Source organism: Canis lupus, chromosome 6 (genome assembly GCF_011100685.1).
Source record: "Canis lupus familiaris isolate Mischka breed German Shepherd chromosome 6, alternate assembly UU_Cfam_GSD_1.0, whole genome shotgun sequence".
In the NCBI taxonomy this organism is placed as follows: Eukaryota; Metazoa; Chordata; class Mammalia; order Carnivora; family Canidae; genus Canis; species Canis lupus.
Window position 1 is genome coordinate 36910493 of NC_049227.1, and position 25562 is coordinate 36936054.

Sequence of the window (25562 nt, forward strand, 5' to 3'; positions counted from 1 at the left end):
GGGCCGGGCGGGGACAGGCTGCCCCGCCGGCCAATCGCCAGGGGCGATGAAAGCCGGGCACCCCGCCGGCCAATCAGTGAGCGCGAGCGGAGCAGGGCGCCCTATCAGAGCCAGGGAGGGGCGGGACAAGCGGCCGCCGCCCGCGTCGGAGAGCTGAGGTGGATGCGGCGCCCCTCGCACAGCTCGGAGGCGGGTGGCGGCGACGGCCCCACGCCGCAGGCAGCTTGACCCTGGGCGGCCGCTCGGCCGGTCGGCGGCGGGGGAGGGGCTGGGCCCGGACGCCGCGGGCGCACTCACGGCCGGCGGACCCCGCCTCGGGCGGGCGGCGGGCGGCGGGGATGGCGGCGGCGATGGCAGCGACGGCGGCAGAGCGGGCGGTGCTGGTGAGGCGCGCGGGCGGGCGGCGGGGGCTCCGGGGGGCGGCGGGCGGCTGACGGCCGGGCTGTCCCCGCAGGAGGAGGAGTTCCGCTGGCTGCTGCACGACGAGGTGCACGCGGTGCTCAGGCAGCTGCAGGACATCCTCAAGGTAAGACCCCCCCCCGCCCCCCGCCCCCGAGCGCCGGCCGGGGCCGCGACGCGCAGCGGGCACAGCAGGCCCTGCCCCGGGCACCCGGCGGCCGGTCGGGCCCCGCTGCGTAGTTGCCCACCTAACCACAAGCAGCTGCGTTTGCGGTGGGAGGGGGGAGCGGAATGAGCCCCGGGCCGGGCGGTCGGGGTCGGGGTCGCGGTCGGGGTCGAGGAAGGCCTCCTTTGGAGCTGTGGTCGCAAGGTCTCCAGCATCTTACCCAATCTCTTGGGGCCTCCCTTTCGCAAGAACGAGATCACAGTACCGGCCTCACGGGGCTGTGGTGAGGATAAGCCAACTCCTAGAAATGCCCAGGTATTGCCTGTTATGGCCAGAACTTCAGGTTGCCACGACTAGCGTCGTTCCCTGACTCTGCTCCCCAGCCAGGGGGCCACCTCTGTCCTATGTCCCTGAGTTGGGCAGGAGGTGGGTGTTCAGGGAATGTGGAAGGAACAGCTATCCGCTCTGGTAGGACCTGAAACTCAGGTGGCGGGGGAGGGGCTGGGGAAACAGGGAAGGTGCCCCGGAGGCTTGGATAGGGTGTTCGGGTGAAACTAGCCCACCTTGTTCTTTCCCCTGGCCAACCCAGGAACGGGGCTTCTGGAAGGGGTGGGTGGTGAGCCGGCTTGGGTGAACTTTACCCTACTCCCCTCTGTCCCTGCAGGAGGCCTCTCTACGCTTCACTCTGCCGAGCTCTGGTACCGCCACCGAGGGGCCTGCCAAGCAGGAGAACTTCATCCTTGGCAGCTGTAGGTGAGCCAGGGCTGAGCAGAAACGAGAGGGGTGACACCTGGGATGCCCTCCAGGAGAGGCCCAACATCCAGAGGGTGCACATGTGCTGTGGGACCGGCTGGGCCATCCTGTGACAGCCAGGGGCAGCCTGCGGGGAGGGCTAGGTGGTGGCAGAAGGCGGCCACAAGCAGTGCTCTGACCCCCGCGTGTTGCAGCACAGACCAGGTGAAGGGCGTGCTGACTCTGCAAGGGGACGCGCTGAGCCAGGCGGTGAGTCCCCCAGCCCTCTTTCCCTTTCCCTGCTGCTGGAGGATCCAGGGGGGAAGAGTATGGGGGCCTCCTGCTGAGCTCTGCCACCAGTTGGCTCTGTGACCCTGGGCAGGATCTTGACTTCTCCGGGCCTCAGTTTCCTCATTTGTAAAATAACAACCCACCCCACCAAACCTCCTCATGGAATTGGCGTGTGGCTTCAATGAGAGGGACAGGAAGGAGGATGCTTTGCACACAGCCCGGCCCTGAGTCTGGGCCCAGTGAAGCGTGGGCAATGGCTGGATTAGGCTGGCCCCAATTCAAAGTGGAATCCGCCAACATCTGAGCTCCCGTCCGTGCCAGGCGCCAAGATGTGGGGGAAGGTGCCTCTCTTCCAGTCCATTGGCCTGGACCCATGGGTCCTGTCTGCCCACAGTCACACCTCCCCCCGGCTGAGGCCACCTTCCCTTTCTCTTTTCCCTTTCATTTCTTTGTGGTTTCTCTGGAGCCTGAGTTCCTGTTTCCTGACCTCCCTGTGCACACCCCAAATGGCCAGATCTCCTGCCCCCTGGAATGGCCAGGACCTGAGCACACACACCCGTCTCTGCCCCCTGCTTCAAGGCTTGGGGTGGCCGAAAGCAGGAGGGTGTCCTTCCGCTTATACACTCTTGCCCGTCAGGACGTGAACCTGAAGATCCCGCGGAACAACCAGTTGCTGCACTTTGCCTTCCGAGAGGACAAGCAGTGGAAGCTGCAGCAGGTAATTGGGCCCTTCCCCGGCCAAGGCTCAAGCCACAAGGGCAGGCAGGGGCAGGCCCGAGCAGCACAGAGGCCTCCCAGGGCAGCCCTGGGGGATTTCAGGCCGCAGCAAGCCTGGGAGGCTGTTTCCTAGCAGCAGAGCTGGGGCAGGGAGTGCTGCGGCTTGTGGGAGGTGGAAAACCTATCCTGTCTGTAGGCCCCTGGACCCCCATAGGAACCATGGGGGTCCTTGTCCCCTTCCCAGAGCCTCCTGGGGCTTCTAGTGGCTCCTGGGGGCCACATCCATGCTCCCTATCCACTCCTGTGTGGTTGAAACCTGCCCCTTCCCCCCTCGCTGGACCAGCTGGTCTTTGCCCCAGGGCCTTTGCCTTGGAGCCCTCTCTCCCTGCTTTTCTCATCACTTGGGTGAAAAGAGCCCCCACACACACACCGTCCTGCAGACTCACCCTCTTTGTGCAAGTCACTCAGTGTGGTGTTATCTTGTGCCTTTACTCTGCTGCCATCTGTTCTCTTTTAGAAGGTGAGCTGTGTAACGGCAAGCCTGTCACGGTCTGTGCTGTTATGTTTAGCACCCAGTCAGGGCCTGGCTTTTGGAGGGCCCAGAGCTGATAGCTGGTAGGGATGGGTCAGGCAGGCGGTAGCCAACCCACGCCTCCAAGGAGGATGGCCCCTCAGGTGACGGCCTGACCTCTAGAGCACCGGAGACCGTGGCTGCTCTGACGTTGGCATCTCATCTTCCTGAGGCCCCACCCGCTGACCTCTCGGTGGGCACTGTTTTCAGATCCAGGATGCCAGGAACCACGTAAGCCAGGCTATGTACCTCCTTGCCAACCGGGATGAAAGCTACCAGTTCAGGACAGGAGCAGAGGTCCTCAAGGTGAGCTGCTGGAGGGGACAGGGGGGCACACCCCACCCCCCACCCCCGGCCCTGACCCCAGACCAGGCCCCTGGAGAGCTCTGCCCCTACATCCTCAGATACAGCTGATGATCGACCTATCACCCCTCAGTGTACGCATGTCCATCCAGCCACAGTCAGATGATTCACAGCCCAGGTTCCAGACTCAGACCTGGGTTCTGATCTCAAGGCTTCCACTGTAAGCTGTGCAATTTCAGGTCACTGGCTTAGCCCAACTGTGCCTCCTCACCTATAAAAGGGGACCTTGGTGTAGTGACTATCAGATGTGACGATGCAGGTGAGGTAGCTGCTGACAAATGCTCAGTGAACAACAGCTGCTAGTAGTACTACTGGCCATAGAGAAACCCTTGTAATTAGCAAAGTGAATTCACGGGGTGTGGTGGGAAGAGCTGAGCTTATGTGCCCCAAATTCATGTTTTAGCTCTGTCCCTGACTTGCTAGGTATCTTCAGGTGACTCACCTACCCTCTTTGGACCTCTGGGTCTTCATATGAAAACTTAGAACCAGGTGGACTAAGGTCCCCCCCAGAACTGTGACCAGTTGTAGGGTGTACAACTGGGTGTAGGGAGTGCAGCCCCCACACCTCCCCTTTCCTGGTCACCCCCATCCCCATGGCAACAACTGGAATCAGTGAAAATTGGGGCTCTACGGAGTCTAAGCCAGAGCGTTGGTCCGTGGTAAAAGAAGAGTTTCAAATGGTTCCACTGTCTACTAGCCATGTGACCTTATCTCTTTGGAGCTTCACCTGTGAAAATAGGGCTAGTGTCCACCTTAAGACCTCAACTTAGCCATCCCATCGTCTTCTCCAGGAAGCCTTTCCTGGCTCCTTCTTTGCCTGCACCCTCATCCACAAAGCTCTCATGCCCTTGAGACTAACTCCAGGGATCTTCCATTCCCCATTGGACCAGCACCCAGGATCCCATGCAATAAAACCTCCTGGATGGAGGGTCAACGGTGCAGATGTCCTGCCCTGCCCCTGCAGCTGGAGCCCAAATATCTGCAACTTTAACAAGTCCCACACTGGGGAAATTCAGGCCTCAAGACTGTTATCACCAAGGGCAGGAGCTGGGAGCCACCGTGACTTTGTCACTCCCTGGTGCGGGACGTGGGGGCTGCCCTCGCAGCACCTGTGACCGGCCCCCTCCCCACAGCTGATGGATGCTGTGATGCTGCAGCTGACCAGAGCCCGCAACCGCCTCACCACCCCAGCCACCCTTACTCTGCCTGAGATCGCTGCCAGTGGCCTCACGGTGAGTACCTTAGGGCAGCCCCTGCTCCAGGAGAGGAACTTCCCACTGAGGAGCCCAGCTTGCCCCTGGGAGGGACATGGGTACGATGGGGTCCTGGAAACCCCAAACTGTTGTCAATCGGAGTTCCTAGGTCTATGCAGTTCTCTAGGATAAGGTCCTTGGCTTCCATCTTGCATCCCCCAAAGACCCTTGGTCTGGGTCAGTGGTTCCCAAGCCTGGTATAGGAAGCTACTCGGGGCACCTGGGAAGAGTCTGGAAGCTCCAGTCCAGGGGCCGGGGATGGGGTTCCCTAGGTGGTACTGGGGAAGCTGTGACTGCCTGGCCCTCATCCTGCCTTGTCCCCAGCGGATGTTTGCCCCTGCCCTGCCCTCCGACCTGCTTGTCAACGTCTACATCAACCTCAACAAGCTCTGCCTCACCGTGTACCAGCTGCACGCCCTGCAGCCCAATTCCACCAAGGTGAGGGGGACCCCACTTGCCCCCCCACCCCCAAGTGCCTTGCAGCCTCTTCGGCCTGACCCAGTCTGGTCTCTTCTGCTTAGAACTTCCGCCCAGCTGGAGGCGCCGTGCTCCACAGCCCTGGGGCCATGTTGTAAGTATGTTGCCCTGGAGAACCCCGCCCACCACAACCTTCTGCATCTTGGGGGCTGGGGGGCCAGGCTGGTCGGGCCACCCCCAGGGACCCTCCTTCTCCCCCCAGTGAATGGGGCTCCCAGCGTCTGGAGGTGAGCCACGTGCACAAGGTGGAGTGTGTGATCCCATGGCTCAACGACGCCCTAGTCTTCTTCACTGTCTCCCTGCAGCTCTGCCAGCAACTCAAGGATAAGGTGGGCCGTGGGGACTGCAGGGTCGGGGTGGGCCTCTCAGACAGGTTGGGCCAGCCAGGTAGCAGGCTACTAAGCCTTTTTGTTTCGGAGGGATTCCAAGGGCTCTTGTCATACCTCCGAAGCACCCAAAATCTTAAGGTCCATTGTGCTCTTCATGCACACCATGCCCTTTCCGTGACATAGTGCCCTTGAATGATCTTGAAGTCTCACCTGGGTTACAGGGTACAGCAGGGGCTGAGCCCCCTAGTACCGCCACTCACCATGTCCCCCCACCTCTCTCCTTCCCCCAGATCTCTGTGTTCTCCAGCTACTGGAGCTACAGGCCTTTCTGAGCAGAACACCCAAGAGCCTGACCCCCAGGGAAATGGCCCTTGTCTCCCTCCCCTGTCCCCCCAGGAATGTTGGCCAGAGCCAGAACCGGGCAGCATGGACTATTTATTTCCCTCTTTATCCCATCCTGTCCATCACATTTGCACAAATGGAAATGAACACTGGAAACGCTGAAAGACAGGGACGCTGGCTTGCTTTTCATTTTGCAGGGGTGGGAGCGGGGGGTCAGGAAGGTGGGCGGTCAGGGAGGCAGAGCCCAGAGGTGGCCCACATTCCAAACCCTGCCTTCCTTGCACAGTGGCAACCTTTGGACCCAGGGTGGGGCCAGGCCCAGGGCTCTCCTTCCCCATCCTTTTTCTGCCTTCTGAGCTGCCCCAAGATGATGAGAGGCAGCCCGTGGAGGGTGAGGAGGGGATGGTGGCCCTAAGCTGTGAGCCAGGAGGGCAGATGGAAACCGCCCACCATGAGCTGTGGCGCCCTCGCATTTATTTGCTCCGTGTCCCCGACAAGGCCTCCAGGAAATAAAGATCATCTGACTTTACCTGGAGCGTCTGTCTGTCTGTCCGTCCTTCTGAGTGAGTGGGGTCCAGGCTGGGGATCCCTGATAGTTGGCAGCTGGTGGGATACCCAATGACTGAGGCCCTGGCCTCACCGTGCCACCTTTCGAGGGGTCCTCCAGGCTGCCAAGGAGCTGAGTGGACAGGGGGATGAGGTTTCAGCCTGGGGGTTCCGGTCCCTGACTTGGATGGGGCCCAGCTTCCCCTCCTGTCAGCAGCTGCTGTGTGACCTGGAGCAGGTTACTTGGGGTCTGGGAACAGTCCTGCTGGCCGAGAGCTGTGAGGGAGCAGGTGGGCATCTGGATAAAGCAGGGAGTGCCCACACTGCCCGCCCCTGGCCGGGAAGCTCAGAACACACTGCAGACTCCGGCTCTGGGCAAACGAGGCGTTGTCACTGCTGCCCAGCAGGACCCACAGGCAGGGGGGCTGGGGGCTCGCTGTGTTAAGGCTCCAGGGCCAAGTTATCCACTCCCCTGGGGTGTACCTGCAAGAGAGGCATGCTGGTGTGTGCCCCACCAGCCCCTCTCCGCGGGAGCCCCGGCACCCTCCTCTCCCCAGTGCAGTTCCAGGCCGCCCCTGGCGCCCGCCCAGCCTGGGGGGGCCAGTGGGGCTCACTTGCTTGGAGCTCACCTTCTGGGGTCTGGAGACACGGCGGCTGCAGCAGCTATAGCAGCAACAGTGGATACAAACAAGCAGCAGAAAGAGCAACACGGTGCCTGGAGGTGGAACAGGTGTTCGGAGGTGGGACAGGTGTCCAGGTATGGCCCTCAGCCAGGTCTAGGACAGGAGGCTGACGGGGGCCAGAGGCCGAGGCCACACTCACCAAGGAAGATGAGGAAGATGATGAGGGCAGCGGTGTCCCACTTGGACTGGAACAGCGTATGGCTCCTCAGTTTTCCCAGCACTTCCTGGGCTGTGGTCTCCAGCTCCTTCCCCAGGTCTTCCGCCAAATCCATCTCAGCTCCAGGCCTCTGGACGCCACCTGCCCCGGCCCCCCAGGGGTACCTCAGAACCCTGTTCTCTAGGGCTGGGCCACATCCAGGCCTCCCGCAGGCCAGCCCCTGCCCTGCCCCTGCTCTCTCCCACACCGCCCCTCGGCCCCTACCCTGTCTCCTCCCGCTCCCCCCCAGAGGCCTCACCCCCCAGCCGCGGAGCTCCCCCAGTCAGGCAGGTCCCAGGTCCTGAGAACACCAACTACTTCCTGCTTCCTGATTCGTGATAGTTGCCACCCGAGGCCCTTGCTCCTTGGCAACCAGTCCCACCCTTCCCACGGTGGGGGGGGGGGGGGAATGGCGGACTCCAGAGGGCGGGGCCTGTGCCCTAGTAGGTGTGCTTACAACCTCCCAACACCAGCAGGTGCTGTGTGACCTAGGGAGGTAGCCACGGACCCGAAAGCCTCTTATTTGGGGATTTTTCACTTTTTTCTCAATAGACCAAACCAAGCAGCCTGGAACACAGTGTGCACTGGGGTGCTGTGGACTTCATGAGTGAAGACTGGAGGGAGGGTGGGGAGGGGTACGTGGTTTCCATTCCACCTCCCCATCCTGGCCAAGTGGGGAGATACTAGGAGTCTTTGGCATCCTTGTTTTCCATATTCTAATCCTCACCATAATCCTTAGGACAAAATGGTTATCCTCTCAAACGAGCTCTTCCTCTACCCCTACCCCCGGAACCTGGGGCCTGGGGCCCCGACCCTGACCGGAAGGGCAGTTCTCACTCTCCCCTTGACATAGATGCGTCCAGGCCCACCAGGGCCAGAGACTGCTCAGCACTTGAGGTTGGCCAGAAACTAGGTGGACACAATTTCCTGTGCTTGTGGTCTAGCCGGGGAGAACCAATCAGCTAGTGTTAGGCCCCGCACCAAACACTAGACGTGCTTTACCGGACTTGTCCTTGCAGTAACCCTCATGTGACTATTACTGTTCTTCCCACTTCCCGGTATGAAAAGTACAGCCTTCAGAAGTTTGGCAATCAACCCAAGTCACACACCTAATGTACTCCTTTCCTATTGCTGCTGCTGCAACATACTACCCCACACATAGTGACTTAATCCAAATTTATTGTCTTAGGGTCCTGGAGGTCAGAGGGTAAAACAGGTTGGTGGGGCTGTGTTCCTTCTGAAGGCTCTAGGGGACAATCCATTTCTTGCCTTTTCTAGCTTCTTGTGGCCACACACATTCCTTTATTCATTCCAGTCTCTGCTTCCATCCTCATGTCCTCTCTTAAAAGGACCCCTGTGATTACATTGGCCCACAGGATGATCTCGCCATCAGAATCCTTAGTGACATCCGCAAAGTCCTTTTGCAGCATAAGGTAACATATTTGCTCAAGGTTCCAGGGATTTGGATGAAAACATCTTTGCGGGGCCATGATGCTGCCAACTGTACCCAGAGTGGCCAGAGAAGCCGGAACTGGGACCCAGGTATTCAGATCCCAGAGCCCTTGACCACCATATTGTAGGGTCTCCTGTCCTGGGTCCCCTTCTCATACCTTACAATCCCTCCGTCCCATTCCAAGATCTCAGATCCCCGTTGCAGAGGCAGGGTAGTTTCGAAACAACTAGAGTGTTATTGCAAAAATGGGGATCCCACCACTGTGGAGAGCAGTCGGGTAGTTCCTTTAAAAGTTACATGTGGGGGGGATCCCTGGGTGGCGCAGCGGTTTAGCGCCTGCCTTTGGCCCAGGGCGCGATCCTGGAGACCCGGGATCGAATCCCACGTCGGGCTCCCGGTGCATGGAGCCTGCTTCTCCCTCTGCCTGTGTCTCTGCCTCTCTCTCTCTGTGACTATCATAAATAAATAAAAATTAAAAAAAAAAAAAAACTTTAAAAAAAAAATAAATAAAATAAAATAAAATAAAATAAAAGTTACACGTGGGGACACCTGGGTGGCTCAGTGGTTGAGCACCTGCCTTTGGCCCAAGGCGGGATACTGGAGTTCCGGGATCGAGTCCCACATCAGGCTCCCGGCATGGAGCCTGCTCCTCCCTCTGCCTGTGTCTCTGCCTCTCTCTCTCTCTCTCTCTCTCTCTGTCTCTGTGTCTCTCATGAATAAATAAAATATTTTTTAAAAAAAATAATTTAAAAAATGTTTTAAAAAGAGGGATGGGGTTCTCAACCGTGGCCCCATCCCCCACCACTTGGCCTGGCTGAGTGGGCAGGAGGCCCTCAGTCTGCTCCTCTCCCTGCTGACTCTCAGCCTTTCTGTCCAGACCCCTGGGTGCCTTGTTTCTTGTTTTTCATTCCCATTATGAAAGTAAGACTTTCCCCTGGTGGGGAGGGGGAGGCGAAACTTCATTAAAGAAAATCTGGGAAATTCCAAGCCCCTAAAACACAAAAACCACCATTAGAGCCCTCAAACCCAAGCAGAGCAATGATGGGGAGGCCATGGCCAGGCGTATTTCAGGTGGGTCAGACCCCTGAGACTCAGATCCTGCTCCCAGCCCTGAACACCCACCAGTGTGTGACCTTGGGGCACAATCCCTGACCCTCTGTGCCTCAGTATCCTCTTCTGTAAAATGGGTGTATACATAGTATGCCCCTTCTCAGGGCAGACTGAATGGAATAATTCATATAAGCACTTCCTTGGCCCAATGAGGTGTTCTAGAAACATGCACTGGCTGGCCATGTATCACTCACCCAGTTTGTGGGTAGGATTGCCTCCAGCCTTCTGTGTATACATTTGGGCTCACCTGCCATGCTTGCACTGCTTAGATCACTTTACCCTGGGCTTTTCCCAATCAACATGGGCCAAGAGCACCTTGCAGATGACCCCTGATTTCTGCAAACCTGATCATCATCCCGCTTGCAATGCTAGTGGCCACCCACTGAGGCTTGCTTTTTTTTTTTCTTTTCTTCCCCAATTGTTCAAAATCCTATCGCCACTCACATGCAATGGCCTTGGGGGCGGTGTGTGTTGGGGGGGTGTTTTCTCCTCAGAGAGGCTTATTTTTTCTTAGGGGACATTTCCAGGGGACGAATCTCCTTCAGCCTAAGGCCAGTCCACAAATCACCAATACTGTCTGGTCATCCATGCATAACGTTCCCTTTTGCTTTTTTTTTTTTTTTTTAATTTAAATTCAACTAATTAACATACCGTATATTACTGGTTTCAGAGGTAGAGCTCAGTGATTCATCAGTCTCATAACACCCAGTGCTCGTCGCATCATGTGCCTTCATTAATGCCCGTCACCCAGTTACCCTGTGTCCCTAGTCAACACATTCTCATCTGCATTGATGAGGAGCCCAGACTCCTATATCCCTCAAGAGCTGTGGACTCGTGGCTTGAGAGATTTCTTTTTGGGAATGGAAGCATGTTCCAGGGCAGCCCCACTCCCAGCTTCAAGTCTTGGAGGTAAAGTTTGAGCCTCTGTTATCAAATGTGCAGGAGCTGAGGGGGAGGAAAGCAGGGCATGGGTAGAGAGGGACAGAAGGCTAGTTCAGGGCTCAGGAGGGTGGAGGTGAGTGGGTTGGGGCGCACTTAGTGGGTTCCAGTGGGCAGAGCAGGGGCAGCAAGCCACCTTCTGCTTTGGTGAATAATTTTTACAGACACACAGCCACACCCCTTACCTGTCTGTGGCTGCTTTCCCGCTAGGACAGCAGGGCTGGACGGTAAGGGGCAATAGAGATGTTATGACCCACAAAGCTCAACATCTTTACTATCTGGGCTGTCACAGAAAATGTTTGCCAACATCTGGGACCGAGGATGGCTTCTGTGCCAGGAAACAGGTGAGGAAAGAACTAGGTAAGCAGAATGTGGAATATGAAATGTCTTGTCAGGGACACACTAGAGAGGGGTGAGGACTATGGCAAGCTGGCAAGCTCATGGCAGCTAACGAGGGCAGCTCATCAGCCATGGGCTAGGCCCAGAATTGTCAGGGCTTACGTTCTGTAAGACACACTGGAAATCTAGATGCTCCTGCGAACAAGAAAAGAAGCGTTAGAGGGTGAGCACGTGGACTCAGATCCCACCCTGCCTTTTCCTCACTAGGTGACCATGCACACCTGGCTCAGGCTCTCTCTGTAAACGGAAGGTAGTAACGGCACTGCCTTCGTAACACTGGGATGATTATTAAATAAGCTACCATCCCAGGGCCCCAAGAGCAATGTTAGGCACAGACTACGTGTGGGGTAAATATGTCCTAAATCAATCTTTTGATTTTTCAATGCTGGCGATTTAAAACTGTGGCACCAGCAATGGACGGACCAAAGACCATGCACGGATGTTCTGCTTTCCAGCTATGGGTCACAGGTTGGCTTCTCCGCACAGAGGGGTTAAGGGATATGATGAGTTTGGAAGTCAGAGGGACCGGCTAAAGCCCGCTTGGCCCAGTTAGGTGACCTTGGGCAAAGGAACTGCCCAGAGGCCCTGGGCTCTTGTCTGTAACATGCGACCAGGGTCACTGTAAGGATTTAGGCTAAGGTTCAGAGAGGACCCCCGGGGAGCTTACCTGTCCCTACCCTCAGCTCCTGCTGGAGAGGAGCCCACCCCAGCCCCCGTGAGGGGAGAGGGGTGGAGTTCAGATTCTTCAGTTAACTGTCAGCGTGTGCCTCCCCCTCACCACACGGACAGCGTCAGCCAGGACAGGGCAGCCCCCCAAAGCTCCCTCAGAGACCCAAGGCCATCAGGTGCCACACAGAAGTTGCTTCTGTCTTTCTGTCTGTCCCCGTGGGTGCAGACCCTGGGTTTTGCCAGGCTGGCCACATTCTGCGGGGGGTGCAAGGATCCTGCATGGGCCATGGGTGGCTGGGGGTGGGGAGGAACAGATGCGTGGGCTTGTGCATCTCAGGAGGGGGTTCAGGCTCCCCTGAAAGGCAGCTCCTCCAGGTACCTCACACCAAGGCCCACGAGACACTGAGCCGCGGAAGATGGGTAGATCAGAGGGTATAACCTGTGACAGTGCCCAGCAGCAGAGCTCAGGAGCCAGAGTCCAGAGATGAGAATTCAAGGGGGCCCCCTCTAGAGCTCCAGTGACCCCCTTCTCCCCACTCACCTGAATGACAGGCATTGCTGTGCCCTTGGCCCCATGGATCCCCTGAGGCAGTCCTCCCCCGGCTCATCAAGACCCTCCAGCCCCAGGACCCCACCCTGCGAGATGTTTGATTATGTGGGCATCGAAGCTGTGCTGGACCAGCTGAAGATCAAGGCCATGAAGATGGGGTTTGAGTTCAACATCATGGTGGTGGGTGAGTGAGGGGTAGGGCCTCACAGGAAGGACCAGAGGATGGAACCTTGGGGGCCTGGGCATGTCACTTCATTCTCCCCATCTGTAAAGTGGGTCTGATAACAGTCACAGTTGAAAATCTGTAAAATGCTGAGGCATTAAAAGACAAAAATCACCTGTGAAGCCCCAGCCAAACCCAGACCGAGCAATAAAAGGGGAGACTGTGGCAGGAAGTGGTGAACACCCAGACCCAGATCGTGGTCCCAGCCCTTAACACCTACCACTGCGTGACCTTGGGGCCGGGTTCCTTACCCCTCTCTGTCTCCTCTCCTCATCGGACTTAGCACAGAGCCTGGTGTTCAGGAGTTTCTCTGGAATTGCATTTTTATAGATGCAAAATTAATTTCACTTAACAAAACACTTTCTTTTCACAAAATAAACTAGATACAACAGAACATGAGATGCCAGAGTGTGTAGCACCAACAAAGAGTATTATTCTGAGGTGGTGCTGTCCAGTAGAAAAAGAACAGGAGCCATATAACGTAATTTTTAAAATTTCCGGGAGGGCAGCCCCGGTGGCTCAGTGGTTTAGTGCCGCCTGCAGCCCAGGTGTGATCCTGGGGACCCCGGATGGAGTCTCAAATCAGGCTCCTTGCATGGAGGCTGCTTCTCCCTCTGCCTGTGTCTCTGCTTCTCTCTCTTCTCTCTGTGTGTTCTCATGAATAAATAAATGAAATCTTTATTTAAAAAAATAAAATAAAATAAATAAAAATTTCCAGGAGCCACCTTTTAAAAAGTGAAGAGGAACAGGAGACATTAATTTAATTTTATTTTTTTTAAGATTTTATTTATTTATTCCTGAGAGAGGCAGACAGAGAGAGGCAGAGACACAGGCAGAGGGAAGAGAAGCAGGGTCCATGCAGGGAGCCTGATGTGGGACTTGATCCCAGGACTCCAGGATCACGCCCTGGGCCGAAGGCAGGCGCTAAACCACTGAGCCACCCGGGGATCCCCGAGACATTAATTTTAACCATTTATTGTATTTAACCCAGAATATTCCAAAATACTATTGTGACCATGACACGTCATCATCCACATAAAAAAATTGTCCATGAGAAACTTTGCTTTCTCTTTGGCACACCCAAGTGTGCAAAATCTGGTTTGTATTTTCCACTGATGGCACGCCTCAATTGAGCTTTGCCGTAGCAGCCACGGCAGGAGCCACGTGTGACCCCACTCCCACCCCGTAGTGCACAGCACAGCCCCTGATGTCAGTTTCGCACACAAAGGTGTGTCCTGCATTATGAGGCAGGCCACTCCCTCCTGCCAGGTGTGGTCCACAGAGTTTGAGAAGTTCCTACAGCAGGGAGAGTGGACCATCTACAACCACAGAGAGCCTGGGTATCTGACCACATAGTGTCACGCAAGAGAAGCCAGGCAGGAGAGAGCTCGTGCTGTGTGATTCCCTAGGATGAGGGTGAGCAGAACCACTCCTTGCTGACAGAATTCAGGAAAATGACTGTCCCTGGAGGTGGGGGCTCATAGTTACAGAGCTGGGGCATGAGTGGACTTGGGGGGACCTCTGTGTTCCATCTCTGATAGGCTGCTGTTTAATTTGTGAAATGTGGGAATCCCTGGATGGCTCAGCAGTTTAGCGCCTGCCTTTTCCCAGGGCGCAATCCTGGAGTCCCGGGATCGAGTCCCACATCAGGCTCCCGGCATGAAGCCTGCTTCTCCCTCCTCCTGTGTCTCTGCCTCTCTCTCTCTCTCTCTATGTCTATCATGAATAAATAAATAAATCTTTAAATAAATAATAATAATAATTTGTAAAATAATAATAATAATAATTTGTGAAATGTGTTTAGCTGCCCATCAGCATGAATGGATAAACACAGCATGGTCTGTTCACACAATGGAACATTCCTCAGCCATGAAGAAGAAAGAGGCACCAATGCCTGGTACAATGTGAATGAACCTTGAAAACACGCTAAGTGGAACCACCCAGACACAAAAGGACAATTTTTTTTTTACAAATTGTTTTTTAAAGATTTTATTTATTCATGAGAGACACAGAGAGAGAGGCAGAGACACAGGCAGAGGGAGAAGCAGGCTCCCTGCAGGGAGCCCGATGTAGGTCTCGATCCCAGGAGCCCGGGATCACACCCTGAGCCGAAGGCAGAGCTCAACCACTGAGCCACCCAGGCGTCCCCAGCAAAAGGACAAATATCACATGATTCCATTTATATGAAATGGCCTGAATATTTAAATCTACAGAAACACAAAACATATCTGTGGTTGCCAGGGGTGATAGAGTGACTAGGAGAGAGAATGGGAAGGGACCGCTGATGACCGTGAGGTTTCTTTTGGGGTCAACGCAAATGTTTTTGTGTGTTAAAAAACAAAATTCAGAGGCACGTGGGTGGCTCAATCAGGTGCCCAACTCTTGATCTTGGCTCAAGTCTTTTTTTTTTTTTTTTTGGCTCAAGTCTTGATCTCAGGATCATGAGTTCAAGCCCTGAATAAAAATATTTTTTTTCTAATTCAAACTAGTAAATTCGGGATCCCTGGGTGGCGCAGCGGTTTGGCGCCTGCCTTTGGCCCAGGGCGCGATCCTGGAGACCCAGGATCGAATCCCACATCAGGCTCCCGGTGCATGGAGCCTGCTTCTCCCTCTGCCTGTGTCTCTGCCTCTCTCTCTCTCTGTGACTATCATAAATAAATAAAAATTAAAAAAAAAAAAAAAAAAAAAAAAAAAAAACAAACTAGTAAATTCGAAGATCTAACTGGTTTTATTACATGATTCTTTTTTAATATTTATTTATTCATGAGAGAGAGAGAGAGAGAGGCAGAGGGAGAAGCAGGCTCCATGCAGGGAACCCGACATGGGACTCAATCCTGGGACTCCAGGACCACGCCCTGGGCTGAAGGCGGCACTAAACCGCTGAGCCACCCAGGCTGCCCTATTACATGATTCATAAATCGGGCAGCAACCCATCCAGCAAGAATAGAGGAGTCCAAGGAGTTGTGCAGCATGGAAGTTCTTTTATAAGGGGGTAGGAGGCAAGGAAGTTATTAGCAAAAGGAAAGATTGTTCCAGGCAAGGTTGCTTTCTCTTAGGAGACAAGCAGAGGGTCTTAGGTGGATTAGCTCATCTTCCTTTGAGGGATGCAGAGGCCCAGTTGACATTACCGGTGCTGACCCCAAACTTCCTGAGCTACAGTTAAGACTGTGTTTCTGGGGGAGCTGGGAACTGCAGCTGGGTAGATGCTAACTAAGCCTTTGTTTGAGGACTTGGCCTAAGTGATGCCATTTGGGGTCTGCGGTCGTCTTTATAACAGGAGCTTGACAGAGCTGGTGGGTGCACAGCACTGCGACTGTACTAAACGCCACGGAATTGTCGGCTTTATTTATTTTTTAAAGATTTTATTTATTTATTTATTTATTTATTTATTTATTTATTTATTTATTTAAGATTTTATTTATTTATCCATGAGAGACACAGAGAGAGAGACACACACACACAGGCAGAGGGAGAAGCAGGCTCCATGCAGAGAGCCTGATGTGGGACTCGATCCCGGGACTCCAGGATCACACCCTGGGCCAAAGGCAGGCGCTAAACTACTGAGCCACCAAGGGATCCCCGAATTGTTGGCTTTAAATGGTTAACGGTTAATTTTTTATCGTGTGAATTTTGCCTCAGTGAAAAGAAGGGGTAAGCCCTGAGGGGGACCCTGAAAAGTGGGGGACCCACTCTTCTGTAAGTATGTGATGCTTAGAAAACTGCTCACCTTCTAAAATGATGTAAGAGCCTGAAAAGCGCGGCCTCAGATGTCCACCCCCGTGGCTGTCCTCTGGTTACCCCCAGGGCAGAGCGGGCTGGGCAAGTCCACAATGGTGAACACCCTCTTCAAGTCCAAGGTGTGGAAGTCCAACATTCCAAACCTGGGGACGCCCACGCCGCAGACACTGAAGCTGCATTCCGTGACGCACAGTGAGTGGCTTCCACCCCCACCCACTCCTGCCCACCCCACCCCACCTCACCCTGGCCAATATCTCCCACTCTGCTTCCCCCTCACCCCCAACAGTCATCGAGGAGAAAGGCGTGAAGCTCAAGCTGACAGTGACCGACACACCTGGATTTGGAGACCAGATCAACAACGACAAGTGGTGGGTCCCCAAGGGGGTGGGGTGTCAAGCCCAAGGTTGTCCCTCTCCCTGCGCCCGCCCCCCCTGGCCTCTGGGAAACAACCTAACCCGGCTGTGGCATCTTTGAGCTTCAGTTTGTTCGTCTGTTTAATGGGTGTGTGCAACCATCCCTCCAAGATTGAGGGGAGTTAAATGTGCAAAGGTCAGCGCTTGCTGCCTGGCATGTAGTAGGTGCTCAGTAAAAGCTACGGGATAGCAGGGACTAGAAGCCCAACTCCAGAGTCAGCACCACGGGGTTCGACCACTTTCCAGCTATGTAACCTGGAAATGCTTGTGGCAGCTCTCTGTGCCTCAGTTTCCATCTTTGTAACTTGGGGATGATGGCACGCATCTTGCAGAGTTGTTCTAGGCTCTCAGTGAGAGCCAAAACCTGTGAGAGTGGTCAGTAACACACACACACACACACACACACACACACACACACACAGTCAGGACTGGCCGCATAATCTGTGGGGACCCAGTGAGACGAAAAGGTGAAGACCCTTATTCAAAAAGTATTAAGAATTGTAAAACCACCACCACAGAACATTCAACCAAGTGCGGACCCCTCTAAGCTCGGAGCCCTGTGGGACTGCTCTGCCCGTGTTCCCAGGAAGCCAACCCTGCACACAGTGCCTCACAGAGCACTTACTATGTGCGAGCTCTGTTCCAGAGCCAGGGATACAGCGATGAACAAGGCAGACGGACATCTCTGTCTACATGAAATGTACATCGTCCCGGGAGGGGGGCAATGAACACAAGAAATCTGCTATATACAGCGTGAGCCTAAACTCTATCATCCAAGCGGGACTGTTTCTGAGAGCGAAAGGGGTAGGGAGCTGTAGGGGGATCGCAGTTTTAAATGGAGAGATCAAGGAAGACCTCCCGGATAAGGAGACAGTTGGGCAGACTGCCAGGAAATGAGAGAATAAGCCATGTAGCCATGCAAGGGGAGAGTATTGAAGGCAGAGGAGAATGTGCAAAGGCCCTGAGGTGCGTTTGTTCTCAGAAGGCTGGTATGGATGGCCATGTGTGAGCGACAGGGAGAGGAAGAGGGGAGGGCAGTCAGGAAGCAGCGGGATGATGTAGGGCCTGGTAGTGCCACGTAAGGACTTCGGCTTTTCTTTAGCCACTGCCCACTGAGCAGAAAAGGGATATGCTCTGACTCCTATTTTTAAAAAGCTCTTTTGGGGTGCTGTGTTGACAATATCCCATCAGGGGAAGAAGGGACCAAGGGAGAGGACTCAGGAGATCCTTGTGGCAATGGGGCCAAGCGCCCGCAGTGCTTTGAACCAGACTGTGACAATTTCTCTTTTAATACCACACCCCTGCAAAGTAGGCACCCTTACTGATCCCATTTTAGGAAGAAGGAAGCTGAGGGTCAGCTTGAGAATGGTAGGGGCCTTTCTGATGATTCAGGGGAGTAGGAGGAGGGTGCTTGGGTAACCGAGGGCCTTAGGTTGTACAAGACTAGAAGTCCTGCATCCCAGGCCAACTGGGGTGATTAGTCTTCCCAGCAAGGGGCTGGGGCGGGGCTCCTAGGGGTGGTTCTGAGGTCGGCCGTCTGCTGCCCCAGCTGGGACCCCATCCTAGGCTACATCAATGAACAGTATGAGCGGTACCTGCAAGAGGAGATCCTCATCACGCGCCAGCGCCACATCCCCGACACCCGGGTACACTGCTGTGTGTACTTCGTGCCGCCCACTGGGCACTGGTGAGATGGCAGGGCCAGCTGGGGGAGGGCCACCTGCCTGGGCAGGGAGGAGGGGAGGAGGAGGAGGAGGCCCCAGCTCGGGCTGCGGGCTGCGGCTGGCACCCCCTCGCTCAGACACTCGCCGCCACTGCCACCACCACCTCTGCCACCCTGCCTGAGCAGCCTGCGGCCCTTGGACATTGAGTTCCTACAGCGGCTGTGCCGGGCCGTGAACGTGGTGCCTGTGATAGCCCGGGCCGACAGCCTGACCATCGAGGAGCGAGAGACCTTCAGGCAAAGGGTGATCTGGGTGCCCAGGGCGATGGGGTTGGTGGGGGCAAGAAGGAGGCACAGTGCCCAGGATGAGATGAGGTCACCCGCGTCCCCAGATCCAGCACAACCTGAGGAGTCACTGCATCGAGGTGTACCCACAGAAGTCCCTCGATGAGGACACCAATGACCGGATCCTTAACAGCAAAATCCGGGTAGGAGGCCATGGGGGGGGTGGGCAGGCTGATGGGACTGAGGTGATGTTGTTCCCACTCATCCTTTCCATCTCAAGATTCATCTAACAGCTTGGGGCGGGGTGGCGGGGAGTTCACATACTCCCAGCAGGTATAACTCTCCATATAGCCACAAACTTAAAAAGTGAGCAAGAAATAGGTCATATTGACACCCCACAGAATGGGAGAAAATGCTTGCAATGATATATCTGATGGGGACTTGTATCCTGAACATATAAAGAACTTTTACAAATCAACAACAAAGGATAACCCAATTTAGAAATGGGCAAAAAAAAAAAAAAAACAAAAACAAAACAAAAAAAAAAAAAAGAAATGGGCAAAAGTGATTGTTGTTTTTTTGTTTTGTTTTTTATTTTTTATTTTTGTTCGTTTAATGTAGGCTCCACATCCAGTGTGGAGCCCAGTTCAGGGCTTGAACTCATGACCCTGAGACCCAGAGCTGAGCTGTTGGATCACTTGTTGGATGCTTAACCAACAGAGCCACCCGGGCACCCCTGGGTAAAGGTTTTGAATGGACATTCCCTGAAAGAATTTGAACAAATGGCCAATAAGCAGGTGGAAAGATGTTGGTTCGCTATCGCCAGTCCTAAGAGAAACACAAATCCAAACCACGAGATACCATTTCATGCCCACTAGGATGGCTGTTATCAACAGGACAGGCAACCCCACGTGTTGGTGAGGACCTGGAGAAGTTGAACTTGCACAGCGCCGCTGGCGGGAGTGTCAAACAAAATACTCCCACTTTGGAAAATAATCCGGCTGTTCCTGCAAAGGTTAAACGCTAAGTTACCAGAGTACCCAGCAGAAGTTCCACTCCCCAGAGAAAGGAAAACCTATGGTTACCCAAAAACGTGTCCACAGATGTCCGTGGCAGAAATATCTGTAATAGTCAAAGAGTGGAAATGATGCACATGTCGATGTGGATGAACGTTATCTGCTATATCAGTGCAATGGAATATTCTTCAGCCTTCAAAAGGAATGAGAACGTGCTACCACCATGAATGGACGTGGAAAATATCAGGCTAAGTGAAAGAAGCCAGATGACAAAAGGATAAATATTACATGATTCTGTTCTGAAGTGTTCCGAATAGGCAAATCCTATAGATTCAGAAAGTAGGTTAGCGGTTGCCAGAAGTGGGGGGGGTGGGTGGCCCGGGGTGAGGGAGTGGGGGTGCAGGGGATGGGGAGTGACTGCTCATGAGAGTAGGGCTTCATTCCCAGGCAGAGAAAATGCTCTGGAATAAGATGGTGGTGATGGTTGCACAGTCTTGTCAACTGTGCCTTTATTTTATTTATTTTTTTAAAAGATTATTTATTCATGATAGACATAGAGAGAGAGAGAGAGAGATTGGCAGAGATACAGGAGGAGGGAGAAGCAGGCTCCATGCCGGGAGCCCGATGTGGGACTCGATCCCAGGACTCCAGGATCGCGCCCTGGGCCAAAGGCAGGCGTTAAACCACTGAGCCACCCAGGGATCCCCTCAACTATGCCTTTAAAGCCACTGTACCCTTGAGAGGGTGAGTTTTGTGGCACGTGAATTTAATCTCAACAAAGCTGTTTCAAGACAGGAGAGAGGCAAAAAATAGCTAATGTCTTCTTTTTCTCCAAATCAACTAAATTCCAACTCCAAGCCCCCACCTTGCTGTCCTTGAGGTGCGTCCACTGTCATTCTGTCTGTATCCTGCAAAGGATCCTGGTGAGGCCTGGGATTCATCATCCGTTGACCCCAGGCCTTGACTCCCTCCCCAGCAGGTAGGTCCTACTAGCCTGTGCTGCAGCCTTACCCCGCCTCATGGCCATTCGCCTTTGTGCAGTGAGCAAACCTCACATCCGGACTTGGAGGCCCAGCTTCCCTTCTGGTACCCAATGTCTCCACACATTCCCTCTTTCCTGTCCCCACTGGTGCAACAAACAGAATTTCCTGTGAAACATTCAGAGAGCCTTGACCTTCACCAACTTCTGCTTTTGGGTCCTGGGGCCTGTGAAGGCAGCCACCCGGCCGCAGCTGGAACAGAACTGGAACTACAAGGAAAACCAACCCAACACCTCAAAACCATCCAGATGCCTAACATTCATGGAGGGGTTGCTACAGGCTGATGCATAATAAGCACACAATAGATATCTGCTGTTGTTAGCATCAACTTTGTTCCTCGTTACCAATTAATTCTTAGAAACAAATACAGACCCGGGGTGGCACTTTGGGGTTTAGGAATGTGAGTCTCCAAGTCTGGCCACAAGTGAAGTGAACAACTAGAAATTGCAACAGGGCTCAGCAAACTTTTTTTTTTCTTTCAAATGGCCAGAGGATGGTAAATGTGTTAGACTCTGTGGGCCAGGCAGCCCCGCATGATCCCTGCCATCTGCTGTGGCAGCACGAAAGCAGTGTAGACAGGCTAAATGAATGGACAGGCTATGTGCCAACAGACATTCAGGAAAACGGGCGCAGGCCCGATATGGCTCATGCGCCATAGGTTGCCAAGCCCTGGGTTACAAAGTTGTGTCTCTTAACCCTCATGAAAACTGATGATGGGGATCCCTGGGTGGCGCAGTGGTTTGGCGCCTGCCTTTGGCCCAGGGCACGATCCTGGAAACCCCGGATCGAATCCCACGTCAGGCTCCCGGTGCATGGAGCCTGCTTCTCCCTCTGCCTATGTCTCTGCCTCTCTCTCTCTCTCTCTCTATGTGACTATCATAAATAAATAAAATTAAAAAAAAAATTTAAAAAAGAAAACTGATGATGGTGATAGCAGTTCCTGTTTCCCCGGTAAGAGATGGGACACCAGCAAGATGATAAGATTAATGTGATTCAGGGTAACCTTCCCAGACATTTACAAAGCCCTTGTGTATGCTATTCTGTTTTTTTTTTTTTTATTTTTTTATGATAGTCACACACAGAGAGAGAGAGGCAGAGACACAGGCAGAGGGAGAAGCAGGCTCCATGCACCGGGAGCCTGATGTGGGATTCGATCCCGGGTCTCCAGGATCGCGCCCTGGGCCAAAGGCAGGCGCTAAACCGCTGCGCCACCCAGGGATCCCTGTGTATGCTATTCTGACTCCCACTTTACAGATGAGGAAATTGAGCCATTGATCAGATTTGGTGTCTTTTGATTTTTTTTAAGATTTTACTTTTATTTTTAAAAGATTTTATTTATTCATGAGACACAGAGAGAGGAGCAGAGACACAGGCAGAGGGAGAAGCAGGCTCCATACAGGGAGCCTGATGCGGGACTCCATCCCAGGACCCCAGGATCACAACCTGAGCCAAAGGCAGATGCTCAATCACTGAGCCACCCAGGTGCCCTAAAGATATTATTTTTGAGTCATCTCTACACCCAACATGGGCTCAAACTCATGACCCCAAGATGAAGAGTCACACACTCCACCAACTGAGCCAGCCAGGCGCCCCATGTCTTTCGACTTCAGATCTCTGCTCCTACCACTTTCTCTCCCTACAAAAGACAGTGTGCCTCTCCCACCCCACCACAGCGGCTTCTCTCCCTGCCACCCAGGCAGGGCCAACCCTTCTGTTTCATATCCTCCTGCAGGACCGGATCCCCTTTGCCGTGGTTGGGGCTGACCGAGAGCACCTGGTGAATGGGAAGTGTGTCCTGGGCCGGAAGACCAAGTGGGGCATCATTGAAGGTTAGTGCAGGGACCTTGCAGGGAACGTAGGTGAGGGTGGGGTGAAAATCCAGGCACATCCTACTGCCTTTGGCGCCCTCAGAACCCATCACAGGGCCCAGAGTGGGCAAGCCCACAGTCAGGAAACAGACTTGGGATCACGTCCCTCTTTGCAGCTGGAAGGCCTCGAACAAGTTACCCAACTTTTTGCACCTGTTTCCTTGCAGTAAAATGGGCATCATGATAACAGGAATGTCATGGCCAGTCGCCTTGGTGCAGTGAATGAACCACACACATCTGCACATGGAAGTGTTTGGACAGGGCAGGCCACCACTTTGCACAATGCCCAGCACCCAGAAGATACCCCACGCACTCACCAGAATTTACTGTGGGTCTACTATGTGCCAGGCAGACTATATGTGGTTCCTGAGAGCAGGACTGACAAGGTTCTTGTCCTCATAGAGCTGATGAGACAGTGATAGGTGGGAGAAAGTGGGGTGGGAGACAGGGCCACGTGAGGGAGCTGAGGGGGAGACTGGGAAGTGAAGGAGGAGCAGCCAGGGCTCAAGCCCCCAACTTATCCATATAATTACTAAGAGAATATAAAATACACGGTGCATATGGTATATAATGTAATACAGTGATTATCAAGTGTACAATACTAAATGATTAGTGGATCATTGACTCAACTATTGGTAGGGAGCCACCTGTACCAGGCACTGGGGACAAAGCAATGAATGAATGAGTGAATGAATGAATGCGAGGTGAGATCAGAGCGGGGATTGTGGGGAAAGGGTTGTGATGGACCCTGAGGGTGCGCAGCATGCAGTGGGTGCTGACTGGGTGCTCATCAGGGGCGGGGCAGGGGGGACAGGGCCAGTGCTCTGTGTCCTGTCTTGCAGTGGAGAACATGGCACACTGTGAGTTTCCCCTCCTGAGGGACCTGCTTATCCGGTGAGGGTGCAGGGAGCCTGGGGGCGGGGCATGCAGGGACCCCAGGGGGGCTGCTGTGGCAGCAGGGGCTCAACCACTGCTCGTCATCCAGCTCTCACCTCCAAGATCTGAAGGACATCACCCACAACGTGCACTACGAGAACTACCGTGTCTGCAGGCTCAATGAGAGCCACCTGCTGCCTCAGGGGCCCGGCTGGGTGAACCTGGCCCCGACCCCCGCAGGCCGCCCGGCCACCCCCCGGTCCTTGAAGGTGTGCCAGCAGGCCCAGGACGATGCCAAGGACGAGGCGTACTGAGCATCGGGGCACCCAGGTCCTCAGGACTCCTGTGTCCTTGGCAGCCCCCAGCACACACCTGTGTACCAGAGCATGTATTAAAGTTCGACGTTGCTTTTTTTTGAAAACCTGTGCTTTGAAAACAAAAGGCATCCTATAAATGATTTCTTTGAACTATCCTCCAATAAAAGTCTGCTTCTTTTCTTCAATAACTGTGAGACCCCAGGCCTAAGGGAGTCCTGAAGACCTGGGAGCACCTGCCACGGACCACCGGCCCGTTCTGCCCCAGAACCAGAGCCAAGTTCAAATCAGGCTCTGCCCTTGCTGCCGACCTTCCTGGCACAGGGTTGGCCCTGTGTCATACACCCTTAAAAAGTCCCCATCTTCGGCTATCTTCCTCACACTCTGTGCCTCCCCTTCCTGCATTCCTCTTTGCCCTGTGCTGGCAGACCAGCACAGACCAGCACAGACCAGCACAGACCAGCACGGGGAGGAGATTGCAGTCTCTGCTCAAGCAGGCAGAGGAAATGCATCCTTCCCTCTGCCTCTCTGCTCTTTTAGAGCTCTCAACAGGTGGACGATGCCCACCCCCATTAGGGAGGGTGATCCTCTTTGCTCAGTCTGCGGAAGTAAATGCTGATCTCTTCCCGAGGCACCCTCACAGAGGCACCCAGAAATAATGTCTTATTATTGCCGGCTCCCTGGTCATCCCTTGGCCTGGTCAAGTCGACACCTAAAGCTAACCATCACGGGAGCTAAAAGGTGCCTCCTGCACGATGCCCTCCTTGACTGACATACTCACTGCCCACTCTATATGTATGACATGGTTTGTTTTCAGGCCAGTGTCCCTATCAGGCTGGGAGGTCTTTGTAAGTAAGGATAGAGTTATATCGGCCTCATACTGGACAGGACGGCTGTTAAATGCACAAACCCGAGAGCGCCTGCCTCAGAGCCAGTTATCCTACAAATTCACAAACCTGCCCACAGGCCTTGAGGAACCCCCGGGGGCGGTGGGGACCCATACCATCCACACCCAACATCTCAGAGGCATGTTGCCGCACAGGGACAGAGCACATTCCTAAAGTTAATAGTAGCCGCAGGCAATCTGGCGATGTCTGCAACACACCCTTGGGCTCAGCAATTCACGTTGCTTAGGGGGTGCCTGGGTGGCTCATTTGGTTAAGCGTCCAACTCTTGATTTTGTTTTTTGTTTTTTGTTTTTTAATTTTTATTTATTTATGATAGTCACAGAGAGAGAGAGGCAGAGACACAGGCAGAGGGAGAAGCAGGCTCCATGCACCGGGAGCCCGATGTGGGATTCGATCCCGGGTCTCCAGGATCGCGCCCTGGGCCAAAGGCAGGCGCCAAACCGCTGCGCCACCCAGGGATCCCCCCAACTCTTGATTTTGGCTCAGGTCATGATCTCAGCATCCTGCGCTCCTGGCTCGGTGGGGAGTCTGCTTCTCCCTCTCCTTCTGCCTTCCACCCCTCCCCCAACTTGCACTCTCTCTCAAACAAATTTTTTTTTTTGAATAAACAAATTTCATTTTAAATGAAGAAAAAGAATGAAGTAAAGACAAACACTGGGCAGTCTGGGTGGCTCAGCGGTTTGGTGCCGCCTTCGGCTCAGGGTGTGATCCTGGGGGCCCCGGGATCGAGTCCCACGTCGGGCTCCCTGCATGGAGCCTGCTTCTCCCTCTGCCTGTGTCTGTGCCTCTCAATCTGTGTCTCTCATGAATAAATAAATAAAATAATAAAAAAAAGACAAACACTGTATGATCTCGCGTATACGGGGAGTCTTTTTTTTAAGATTTTATTTTTTTAAAATTTTAAAGATTTTATTTATTCATGAGAGACATAGAGAGGCAGAGACACAGGCAGAGGGAGAAGCAGGCTCCATGCAGGGAGCCTGATGTGAGACTTGATCCCAGGACTCCAGGATCAAGCCCTGGGCCGAAGGCA

General features: G+C 54.0%; 3 protein-coding genes across 8 annotated transcripts; 2 read left to right on the forward strand and 1 right to left on the reverse strand.

The window, feature by feature from the left end:
- The first annotated feature begins 147 nt into the window (after positions 1-147).
- ROGDI (rogdi atypical leucine zipper) lies at positions 148-6169 on the forward strand. 3 transcript variants are annotated; one of them, XM_038540492.1, is made up of 11 exons: positions 148-189; positions 455-526; positions 1230-1318; positions 1513-1567; positions 2226-2306; positions 3087-3182; positions 4373-4471; positions 4817-4930; positions 5014-5063; positions 5172-5298; positions 5589-6169. In XM_038540492.1, the coding sequence occupies exons 1-11, from the start codon at positions 163-165 to the stop codon at positions 5628-5630; spliced, it is 852 nt and encodes a 283-aa protein (XP_038396420.1). In that variant the 5' UTR covers positions 148-162; the 3' UTR covers positions 5631-6169. The 3 variants fall into 3 exon arrangements, with proteins under 3 accessions (XP_038396420.1, XP_038396419.1, XP_038396421.1); XM_038540491.1 differs by lacking the exon at positions 148-189 and adding an exon at positions 306-383; XM_038540493.1 differs by lacking the exons at positions 148-189; positions 455-526 and adding an exon at positions 725-880 and having other exon boundaries at positions 1518-1567.
- SMIM22 (small integral membrane protein 22) lies at positions 5716-11862 on the reverse strand. 3 transcript variants are annotated; one of them, XM_038540495.1, is made up of 5 exons: positions 11634-11862; positions 10753-11101; positions 7009-7167; positions 6816-6901; positions 5717-6319 (listed from the first exon to the last, which is right to left on the reverse strand). In XM_038540495.1, the coding sequence occupies exons 3-5, from the start codon at positions 7139-7141 to the stop codon at positions 6167-6169; spliced, it is 372 nt and encodes a 123-aa protein (XP_038396423.1). In that variant the 5' UTR covers positions 7142-7167; positions 10753-11101; positions 11634-11862; the 3' UTR covers positions 5717-6166. The 3 variants fall into 3 exon arrangements, with proteins under 3 accessions (XP_038396422.1, XP_038396423.1, XP_038396424.1); XM_038540494.1 differs by lacking the exons at positions 10753-11101; positions 11634-11862 and adding an exon at positions 7325-7484 and having other exon boundaries at positions 5716-6319; XM_038540496.1 differs by lacking the exons at positions 10753-11101; positions 11634-11862 and adding an exon at positions 7325-7484 and having other exon boundaries at positions 6176-6669.
- Positions 11652-23779, forward strand: SEPTIN12 (septin 12). 2 transcript variants are annotated; one of them, XM_038540489.1, is made up of 10 exons: positions 11652-11811; positions 12188-12369; positions 16213-16338; positions 16433-16514; positions 18109-18246; positions 18409-18526; positions 18615-18710; positions 22296-22392; positions 23274-23325; positions 23417-23779. In XM_038540489.1, exons 2-10 carry the CDS (start codon positions 12210-12212, stop codon positions 23619-23621), a joined length of 1074 nt encoding a protein of 357 aa, XP_038396417.1. In that variant the 5' UTR covers positions 11652-11811; positions 12188-12209; the 3' UTR covers positions 23622-23779. The 2 variants fall into 2 exon arrangements, with proteins under 2 accessions (XP_038396417.1, XP_038396418.1); XM_038540490.1 differs by lacking the exon at positions 16213-16338.
- Positions 23780-25562: the final 1783 nt, after the last annotated feature.

What these genes read in the sequence shown, in the direction of transcription:
- ROGDI (XM_038540491.1), top strand. Translation starts at nt 339, where the DNA reads ATGGCGGCGGCGATGGCAGCGACGGCGGCAGAGCGGGCGGTGCTG. An exon ending in TTCATCCTTGGCAGCTGTAG is followed by an intron (nt 1,319 to 1,512) that starts GTGAGCCAGGGC and finishes CGCGTGTTGCAG; the next exon opens with CACAGACCAGGTGAAGGGCG. An exon ending in TGCAGCCCAATTCCACCAAG is followed by an intron (nt 4,931 to 5,013) that starts GTGAGGGGGACC and finishes TCTTCTGCTTAG; the next exon opens with AACTTCCGCCCAGCTGGAGG.
- SMIM22 (XM_038540494.1), bottom strand. Translation starts at nt 7,141, where the DNA reads ATGGATTTGGCGGAAGACCTGGGGAAGGAGCTGGAGACCACAGCCCAG. An exon ending in CATCTTCCTCATCTTCCTTG is followed by an intron (nt 6,902 to 7,008) that starts GTGAGTGTGGCC and finishes TTCCACCTCCAG; the next exon opens with GCACCGTGTTGCTCTTTCTG. An exon ending in GTGTCTCCAGACCCCAGAAG is followed by an intron (nt 6,320 to 6,815) that starts GTGAGCTCCAAG and finishes CTGTCCACTCAG; the next exon opens with CTCCTTGGCAGCCTGGAGGA.
- SEPTIN12 (XM_038540489.1), top strand. Translation starts at nt 12,210, where the DNA reads ATGGATCCCCTGAGGCAGTCCTCCCCCGGCTCATCAAGACCCTCCAGC. An exon ending in GAGAGACCTTCAGGCAAAGG is followed by an intron (nt 18,527 to 18,614) that starts GTGATCTGGGTG and finishes CCGCGTCCCCAG; the next exon opens with ATCCAGCACAACCTGAGGAG. An exon ending in CTGAGGGACCTGCTTATCCG is followed by an intron (nt 23,326 to 23,416) that starts GTGAGGGTGCAG and finishes CTCGTCATCCAG; the next exon opens with CTCTCACCTCCAAGATCTGA.